General features: G+C 41.3%; 1 protein-coding gene across 1 annotated transcript in view; it reads right to left on the bottom strand.

Moving 5' to 3' along the window:
- The window catches only part of ZMYND12 (zinc finger MYND-type containing 12), a 34520-nt gene that overhangs the window by 3863 nt on the left and 19990 nt on the right, over positions 1-10667 (bottom strand). The window contains exons 4-7 of the mRNA XM_007103489.3: positions 8689-8858; positions 6256-6378; positions 3801-3912; positions 2424-2569 (exon numbers count right to left, since the gene is read on the bottom strand). Coding sequence (XP_007103551.1) covers positions 2424-2569; positions 3801-3912; positions 6256-6378; positions 8689-8858 — 551 coding nt within the window. The remainder of the gene's footprint in view (positions 1-2423; positions 2570-3800; positions 3913-6255; positions 6379-8688; positions 8859-10667) is intronic.

The raw sequence follows: 10667 nt of genomic DNA, 5'->3' as shown, positions 1-10667 counted from the left end.
TAATCCATTTACATTTAAGGTAATTATTGATATGTATGTTCCTATTACCATTTTCTTAACTGTTTTGGGTTTGTTATTGTAGGTCTTTCCTTCTCTTGTATTTCCTGCCTAGAGAAGTTCCTTTAGCATTTGTTGTAGAGCTGGTTTGGTGGTGCTGAATTCTCTTAACTTTTGCTTGTCTGTAAAGTTTTTAATTTCTCTGTCAAATCTCAATGAGATCCTTGCTAGATAGAGTAATCTTGGTTGTAGGATTTTCCCTTTCATCACTTTAAATATGTCCTGCCACTCCCTTCTGGCTTGCAGAGTTTCTGCTGACAGATCGGCTGTTAACCTTATGGGGATTCCCTTGTATGTTATTTGTTGCTTTTCCTTTGCTGCTTTTAATATTTTTGCTTTGTATTTAATTTTTGATACTTTGATTAATATGTGTCTTGGCATGTTTCTCCTTAGATTTTTCCTGTATGTTTTTAGGCAGCCTCTCTGCTTGTGGGTGGGGCTGTGTTCCTGTCTTGCTAGTTGTTTGGGATGGGGTGTCCAACACTGGAGCTTGATGGTCGTTGAGTGGAGCTGGGTCTTAGCGTTGAGACTGAGATCTCTGGGAGAGCTCTCGCCGATTGATATTACGAGGGGCCAGGAGGTCTCTGGTGGACCAATGTCCTGAACTCAGCTCTCCAACCTCAAAGGCTCAGGCCTGACACCTGGCTGGAGCACCAAGACCCTGTCAGCCACATGGCTCTACTTGCAAAGGGGAAAGGGGTGCCTCAGGAAGCTGAGCATGTGCTTTCACCCCCCTCCATCTCTTCTTTCCTCCCTTATTTCCTTCCTCCCTTCCTTCCTTCCTTCCATCCTTCCTTCCTTTCCTCTTTCTCTCCTTCCTGTCTTTCAATAAATATTTATTGAAAGGCTACTATGTTCCAGATACTGTGACTATAGGCAGAAATTCCTACCCTTGTGAAATTGACAATATAGTGGGGGAGAGAGGCAATAAACAAGACAAATAATTAAAATGCAATGGTATCTTAAATAGTGATTCATGCTAAGGAAAAAAATAAAGCAGGAAGGGGAACAGTAAGCATTAATGGTGACAGTGGGGGTTTGCCGTTTCAGACAGAGGGCAGGGAAAGCCTTATTGAAAAGCAGACACCTGAGTCCAGACCTGAAGGAAGCGAGGTGCCAATCCTGAGTAGGTAGAGGTGTCCCTTTTCTCTAAGGACCTCTTGCAGACCTAACACCCTTAACACACCTTGGGGGATGACTTCCTTGAATGGAAAATGAGACCCTGAAATGTAGAAAAGAGGCTTTTTCCACTGTAAACTTGGACATACAATGGAAATGTTCCCTGTTCCCTAACCTCTCTCACCCCCATCCCACATAGGGCTGCTGTCCCTCTTTTGTGCTCCCACAGGGCCCTGGGCTTTGCTATCGCACTCTGTTTTAACCCACTGACCGGGAGCTCTTCCAGGCCCTGGTATACAGTAGGTGCTTAGTAAAAGTTTGCTGATGAAAGGAAAGAGGAAGAAAGGAAGGGAGGATGGGAGCGGGGGACGGACATCTTAAATTTTCCCATGTCACCCACACAGAAAGGCGTCCTCCAACCATCCTCCCTCCTCTCTCCCCTTGCCTGCTTTATTTTTCTTTGTAGTGCTTTTCACTCTCTGAAATTATATTACACATTTATAAGTTTACTTGTTTATTGTGACTTCCCCTCCTCCAGAAAAACGTAAGTTACTTGGAAATAGGGAACTTGGCTGGTGGTTCACCACTGCACCCCCAGTCCCTAAAACTGTGCCTTGCAAATGGTAGAACCTCAATAAATATCTGAATGAATGAGTGGATCAGTCAATCAATAAATCAAGAACGCTGAGATGTGCCACTTGCTGTCTATAAGAAATTGGGCAAGCAATGGACCCTCTCTGTGCCTTAGTTTCCTTATCTGTAAAGTGGGAATAATAAAATACCTTCTTTGTAAAGTTAGTATGAGAATTAAATGTGATAATTCATGTAAAGTACTTAGGTTAGTAACTGCCACATAAAAAGCACTCAAGAACCATTACCTTTTGAATTATTTCTGCCTGGATCCCTCCAGCAACAGGGAACTCACTACCTGAATATGGTTAGAGCAACTACTCCATCCCCCCAAGGACTCCCCAGAGCCCTTCTTCCCTGCAGGCTTCCCAGCACTGCCCCAGCCTCAGTTAACCTGTGCAACCCTAGGGTGGCCCCCTTGAGGGACGAAGACAGCCCCATTTCCATTGTGCAGGTTGGACTCAACACATAAGAAATGTCATGAACATCTGAACTTTTTTGGAGTGAAGGCTTACTCTGACGGTAAAAGCTAGTGCAGTTGGGCAAAACACAGCTGAAATCAACTAGAGGAACTTCTCCCTCCATTTTCGACATGCTTCTTTTCTAGGGGAACTTGCCTTTGAAGAATTCACCATCAGGTAGTAAAGCATGAACAGGATTTTTAGAACAAAGATTGTTTTTTGGGGGGCTTTGTCAGATGTAGATTCTCGAATGTTCAAGATTGAAGTCAGGATCTGAATGGCTTCTGCTTCCTGGGCTTCATCTGCGATGGAAAGAAAGGGAGGAAAGAAGAAACAGGCCCTAGGGCAGCTGCGTCTACCCTCAGGGATAAGCACGCTGTTAGGGCACCTGTCCTTCAGGCAGTTCATCAGCTCTGCCCAGCCTGTCATTATCAGAGTAACCTAAAACAAAACAAAACAAAACAAAACAAAAAACAAAACTCATTCCTACAGGTCCCAGAGTTGCTTAGCTTTCTTTCTTTCAGAGTCCTAAACTAGATCTCTTAGGCCCCCAATACAGGGAATTTGTCATGGTGGGATTTCTTGGGTCCAACTCAGCTTCCATTCTATAGCAAGAGGAGGGAGCCGGGGCTTCTGGCAGCCACAGCACCTTAATTCTTCTTCCCCAAATCCAAAGATGCTTAAGCAGTAGCCTTTCTGCTTTTCCCCACGTGAGGCTAAGCTTAGAGAAAAAGACAGAAAAGACCTACACTGCAATGTTAAGGTTGGCTGTCTTTGGATAGCTATGATTTTTGAATTTTCTGCTTTAACATGAACTGCTTCTATAATGAAAGAAAATTCAATAAAATTACTAATTTTTTGAATCTTAGCTCAAAACTTCTCCTCCAAGAAGTCTTCCCTCTTCAACACCATCCAACTGTCCTCACCTCGGCATTCTGGGACTCAGCTTGTAATATAATTTGTACTTGTAGAAGTTTTCTTTTCTTTCACATAGTTTCTGTCTCACCCACTACACTATATGTCTCTTTTGAGAAGAAACTAGATCTTCCATCTCTTTTTATGATCTCAGAGGGAATGATGCTGTACTCAGCCTTCAGCCCTTTGCTGAGCTGTGGGTAGAGAGATGAATCAGACTCAGCCCTGCCACTGTGAAGTTCACTGTCCAGTAAAGGAAGAGGATAAGGCACCAGAACAAAGGAACAATGGGACTTCCGTGTGGAGTCTGGAGGGATAATACATGAAAAATGGATGCTCTGCAGGAATCTCAGGGGGCTCTGGCAGGGTCTTTTTTTCCTCCAGATCTGTCCCTTATTAATAAGGGACAGGCTGTGTGTGATGCTAGGGACCTGAATTCTTCCCACCTCTGGTCAAATCTCTTTGATCCCCCTGTCTCAGTTTGCCCATTGGCAAAATGGGAAGGTGGCACTAATGTGCCCCATGACAGGGACAGCTGCTCTCCCGCTGAGGGGAAAAGTCTGTGGATCAGAATAGATGAAGTCACTGCTCTGCTTCTTAGGGAGAACTGCCACTTACCCAAGCCAGTGTTGGTCTCCAACTGTTTGCCTAGTAGATCTACTTGTTGGGTGCGAGCCTGTGAGAGGACTTGATAGTGATTGTTCAAATATTTATTCCAGATCTCAGAGACCTGTTGGGAAAGGAGATGGTAATCAGACAAGCAAGCTGGACCTTAGCCGTTGGACCAGCCAGCTGAGAGGGCAGCACCTCTGGCCAGGCTTCCTGCCGGTGTGCAGACTCCCTCTCTCATTGTGCCTGAAGGCAGCCGGAGCCTTAGGAGCCCAAAGGTGCTTGGCCAAGGTAAGTGTGACAAGTGTTGGGCTGCAAAGGGCACATGGAAGGCTGATCTGGGGACAGCCCTGGTGGGGTCTAATTACAATGGCTACCATGTGTTGAGCACATACAACTACCTTTACATCCTCCCAACATCCCAATTATGGTCGTATTCTTATTACTCCCATTTCACAGATCAATAAACTGAGGTTCAGAAAAGTTAAGATCACTCTTGACTTTTGGTAAGAGCTGCTATGTGGCACAGCCAGGATTTAAATTCAAGTCTGTCTTGATTCCAAAGTTCTTTTTTTTTCAGCTGCACAACAATGCCTCTTCTTCAGAAGTGGGTCTAAAATATGAATAAACAGTCACTGCATGACAACCTATATCACACACAGAAATTGTTGTTTGCTAAGTAAGGTGTTATTATATGAAGATAACCAACATTTTAATATATTGGAAACAGTTTTTTAAGGAAGCTCCATACTGTTCTCCACAGTGGTTGTATCAATTTACATTACCACCAACATTGTAAGAGGGTTCCCTTTTCTCCACACCCTCTCCAGCATTTATTGTTTGTAGATTTTTTGATGATGGCCATTCTGACCAGTATGAGGCGATACCTCATTGTAGTTTTGATTTTCATTTCTCTAACAGTTAGTGATGTCGAGCACATTTTCAGGTGTTTGTTGGCCATCTGTATGTCTTCTCTGGAGAAATGTCTATTTAGGCCTTCCACCCATTTTTTGATTAGGTTGTTTGTTTTTTTGATATTGAGCTACATGAGCTGTTTGTATATTTTGGAGATTAATCCTTTGTCAGTTGCTTCATTTGCAAATATTTTCTCCCTTTCTGAGGGTTGTCTATGACCTAGCAATCCCACTCCTGGGCATATCCTGAGAAAACCATAATTCAAAAAGACACATGCACACCAATGTTCACTGCAGCACTACTTACAATAGCCAGGACATGGAAGCAACCTAAATGTCCATCAACAGAGGAATGGATAAAGAAGATGTGGTAGATATATACAATGGAATATTACTCAGCCATAAAAAGGAACGAAATTGGGTCATCTGTATAGAGGTGGATGGACCTAGAGACTGTCATACAGAGTGAAGTAAGTCAGAAAGAGAAAAACAAATATCGTATATTAACACATATATGTGGAATCTAAAAAAATGGTATAGATGGTCTTATTTGCAAAGCAGAAATAGAGACACAGATGTAGAGAATAAACGTAGGGATACCAAGGGGGAAGCGGGGGTGGGATGAATTGGGAGATGTGGATTGACATATATACACTATTGATACTATGTATAAATAGGTAACTAATGAGAATCTACTGTATAGCACAGGGAACTCTACTCAATGCTCTGCGGTGACCTAAATGGGAAGGAAATCCAAAAAAGAGGGGATATATGTATACACACTTTGCTGTACAGTAGAAACTAACACAACACTGTAAAGCAACTATACTCCAATAAAAATGTTTTTTTAAAAAGAGGAAAATATTGTATAGACTTGACAGTCTACAATTGGAATAGATACATACTATTCTAAAAGATTTAAATTAAAACTATTTAAAATTTTTAAAAAAAAAGGAGCCTAGTACTTTAGACTCTGTCAAGGTCACCTTCTCTTGCAACTCAGCCCCAAATCATCTGACAGTAAAAAACTTGGTATCAAAAGCAGTTAAAATAAATAAATAAATAAATAAATAAATAAATAAATAAATATATATATATATATATATATATAAAACAGTTTAAAATCTTTCACAGATAAAGATAAACATTTTAAAGTACTTTCATGTTCTTTGATCCCTTCACAGGACCTTTCAATAATTAGTTTTGCTTAAAAACGTCATCTCCTCCTTTATCCCACACTTCAATATGCCCACATTAGCTTGCTCCTAGGGATATGACAGCGTATCTGTCAGCCTATTTGGAGGGGTTTGGGTCTTATTGACCCATAAGTTATTATTTGTTAATTGCTCTATGGATGCTAAGGACTAAACTATTTTGGTAGTGGAGAAACTGGAAGATAGAAAAGTGTAATATATCATGTATCAAGCTATGTTATTTTGGGCAAGTCACTTCATCTGTCTGTGCCTCGAATATCTCATGAATGGTCTGACACCAATTGTAAGATACAAGGCCTAAGTATCAAGGCTAAGCTCACATATTCCCCAGCTCACCTTGGTGTACAATGTGTCTGCCAGGTCCAACTTTTTAAGGCCATAGAAGATATTAGCCAGGTAGAAGTAGCCTCCTGAGGTCCTGATGTGCTCTGTTCCAAATGCACAACTGGCGAAATAAATCTATAGCAGAAGGAAGAAAGAGAGTGCTTGAGTTTTCTTTATAAATCATATATTTTATAAAGGACTTGTATCCAGAATCTATAAAGAACTTTTACAACAGCTCAGTTAAAAAATGGGCAAAGGATCTGAACAGATAACATGTCACCAAAAAGATACACCAATGCTAATAAGCACATGAAATGATGCTCAACATTATTAGTCACTAAGAAAATGCAAAATAAAACCCACAATTAGATACATCTTCACACACACTAGAACTGCTCTAATCAAAAAGACAGAAAATAACACTTATTGGCAAAGATGTGGCAAAAGTGGAACTCTTGTACATGCTGGTGGGAATATAAAATGATGCAGCCTCTGTGGAAAACAGTTTGGCAGTCCTCAAAAAATTAAACATAGTTTTACCACATGACCCAGCAGTAGGTATACACCCAAGAGGAATGAAGACACGTCTTCACACAAAGACTTGTACACAAATGTTCACAGCAGTATTATTCCTAATAGACAAAAAATGGAAACAACCCAAATGTCCATCAACTGGTGAATGGTAAATAAATTGTGGTATATCCAGATGATAGCAATAAAAGGAATGAAATATTGATATATAAACAACAACACGGGTGAATTTCAAAATAATTATGCTAAGTGAAAGAAGTCAGATGCAAAAGACTACATATCATTCATTTATATTAAATGTCCTAAAAAGGTAAATCTAGAAAGACAGAAAGTGGGAATGAGAAATGACTGCAAATGGATATGTTGGCTCTCTTTAGGGTGAAAACTGGATTATGTTGATGGTTGCACAACTCTCAGTTTACTAAAAATCATTGAATTGTATACTTAATTGTACATACCATTGACTTTTATGGTATATATCAATAATGCTGTGGTGGTTTGGTTTGGTTTTTTTTTTTTTTAAGTTAGGCTGAGCTTGATCTAATTCTTAATTGTGTGACCCAGCTCAAGAGAGAGTGTGCTTCTGCTTGATTTGTTGAAGGCTGTGAAGCACAGAGAGGAAACACAAATGAAGAAGTGCATTGGTCAGGCTCCTAGGTGGAGGTAGACGGCACCCTCACAAGTATCAATATTCCCTGAGGCTAGTATAATGAAAGGATTATTTACAGAGACGTGGAAGGGGTGCGGAACCAACAAGACTTAGTGAAGCACTAGGGACTATCAATAGCAAGAGACTGTTTACAGTCCAAACTCCTGAGAAAACCAGGGGAGAAAGCAGGGTGACCAGGGCCCAGCAAGAGCTAGAGCTGTGGAGGAAGGCCACCTGACAGGAGCCGTGGCCATGAGGAACACTGGCCCTGCAGGGACTGGGCTGGTGCAAAAAGGCAGCAGAGTAAATACCCCAACTTCTCTCTCCTCCCAACTTCCACTCCTCTGCCATGCCTTTCACTCTCCAAACCCAGCGAGGCCAGAGGGCAATGGAGTCCACTGAGGTCAGCATCCCAGGGAAGAGTAGGGCAGAGAATGCATTTGGGGTAAGGGGATATGGAGAATAACCAGCACAACAATGCTTCCAGCAAATTTAGGGGCCTGTGCAGTGGCAGGCAACCAGAGGGAGGGTTGCCCAGTGGACAGGCTGAAGAGAGACCCAATCTGCACAGAGACCGCAGTCTGATTCTAACCTCATCCAGGTTTCAGGCTCAGGAACTCTTCCCTCCAGTAATATTGTCCAATACTGAAATCCTAACAGAAACCTCATGAACTTGGGAAGAACAGCTCAGTCATCACCCTCATCAACCTATCTAACATCGGTACAGAGTTTTAGAGTTTATAAATCACTTTCATATACCTCCAGCTCATTTAAATGTAATAACCACACTCTGTAGTAGAGACGTTGATGTTATTTATAAAAATCATAGCCAAAGTACTGCACATGTTGTGCCCTTTTATTCATCTCTGCAATGACCCAATGAGGCAGAGACTATGTTATGATTTCTGTCTTACAGGTGATGAAAGACATTAAATAATTTATCCAAGTCTGTGTGGCTGGTGAAATGGCAGAGCTGGGACCAGGAGTAAAGCCCTGCTCTTAACCAGGATGCTCTTCTGCCTCCCTTTATCATCCCCCAAGCAACTGACGCTTGGGAAGTGATGTGACCTGGACAAGGATGCACAGGCAGAAAGTAGAAAGTCTTGAATTCAGGTCGTTAGAATTGTGTTCTTGCTAACACTCCACCAAACAGACAGTTGTACACAGAAAGTTTCAGAGAAATGCTCAGTAAAAAGAAAACAACAACAAACAACAACTAAAGAGAGCTGTTCTCAGAAAAAATCAGGTGTTATTAGTTTGTTTACATCATTGGCCAGATGATAACGGGCTTCCTCATAGTTTTCCTTAGCCATGTAGAGAAGTCCCAGGTTCCGATGCAGTAAGGAGTGGGTGGCATAACAACATTCAGTTGATTTGAGGACTGTCCACTGCGCTTGGGATAGATACTCCTCAGCCTGGACGATCCGGCCCAGACCTGCCCAAAAGAAATAAAGATTATAATCCATATCCTAGCCAGAGAACACATGATGAAATATGAGTCATCACCTACTCACTCATTTATTCATTGACTTGAATACTTACTGACACACAAAAACTTGTACGCGAATATTCATAGCAGACTATTCATATTAGCCAAAATATTGAAACAGCTTAAATGTTGGTCAACTGATGAGTAAATATACAAAGTGTGGTCTTTCCCTATTCATGAGTGGCATATTATTCAGGCACAAAAGGAATAAAGTACTGATACATACTACAACATGGATGAACATTGAAAACATTATACTGAGTGAAAGAAGCCAGACGCAAAAGGCCACATATTGTATGATTTCATTAATATAAATTTTCCAGAATAGGCAAATCAGAAAGTGGATTGATTAGTAAGTGGCCCAGGACTGTAGGCATGGGAACCGAGGTGTGACTGCTATGGTACTGGGTTTCATTTGGGGGTGGCAAAAATGTTCCCGAATTAGATGTGATGATGGTTGCACAATCTTGTGAATATACTAAAACCACTGAATTGTACTTAAAGGGGAGAAATTTATGGTACATGAATTATATCTCAATTTTAAAATATATGTATACGTATATTCGATACTTTTTATGTGCCAGGCCTTGTGTTAAGGGATAGGAATTCAACGATGAATCAAAGCCATTACTCTTGAAAAATGTACAGCTTGGTTGGCGGAATGAAGACATGAAAACAAGTATATTTGTAATATAGTGTAAATGCAATGATAGTAACATTGTAAGGTTTGGAAGTGGAAGAGAGCAGGAAGTGTTTAATTCTTTGGATGGGGTAGAGAGGGACAATGGAGTGGGGAGAGGCATGGTCAGTGTTATGGACTGAATGTTTGTGTCCCCCCAAAATTCATATGTTGAAGCCCTAATCCCTAATGAGATGGTATTTCGAAGTGGGGCCTTTGGGAGGTAATTAGGTCATGAGGGTGGAGCCCTCATGAATGGGATTAGTGCCCTTATAAGAAGAGACAAGAGAGAGATGATCTCTCTTTTGGCCATGTGAGGGTATAGCAAGAAAAGGCAGCTGTCTACAAGTTAGGAAGTGTGTTCTCACAAGACACCAGCTCTGTTGGCACCTTGATCGTGGACTTGTAGCCACCAGAACTGAGAGAAATAAATGTTTGTTGTTTAAGCCACCCAGTCTATGGTATTTGTTATAGCAGCCAAGCTAAGATAGTCAGAAAAGTCTGAGCTAAGTTTTGGGGATGAATATAAGTTTTCTAGACAGTTAAGGGAGGGAGGGCATCCCAGGGAGAATTAACACATATGTAAAGTCATAGAGATATGAAATGGTGTGCTGTGCTTAGAGAACTATATATTGGCCTGTGATGCTGGGGCACAAAGGGATCAAGTGGCAGGAAATGAAGCTAAAGAGGTAGGCAGGGCACAGATCACGGAGGGCTTAGGAAGTCGTGCCAAGGAGCTTGATGCATGTGGATAAAAATTAGAGAATTTTCAGAAAGGGAGTGAGAACTGGATTTAGATTTAGAAGAGTCCTCTGGCACTATGCTGAGGAGAGACCAGAGGGGAGGAGGAAAAGGAAAACACTCACTAGAAGACTTTTGAAATAGTTCAGGCAGGTACTAGACCCTGAACTAAGGCAGTGAATGAAGATGGAGTATATAAAAGAGACATTCAGGAGCTAGAATGGTTATGTGGTTAACCATTTCATGTGGTTAAGTGAAAGTCACCTTTATTTCTAATATTCAAATACTCTTGACACTTAACTCTTTTTGTTTAGTTGTGAAAGAAAAAAAAAAAA

This window comes from Physeter macrocephalus, chromosome 3, assembly GCF_002837175.3.
Source record: "Physeter macrocephalus isolate SW-GA chromosome 3, ASM283717v5, whole genome shotgun sequence".
In the NCBI taxonomy this organism is placed as follows: domain Eukaryota; kingdom Metazoa; phylum Chordata; class Mammalia; order Artiodactyla; family Physeteridae; genus Physeter; species Physeter macrocephalus.
This window is presented reverse-complemented; position numbering and strand designations above follow the sequence as displayed.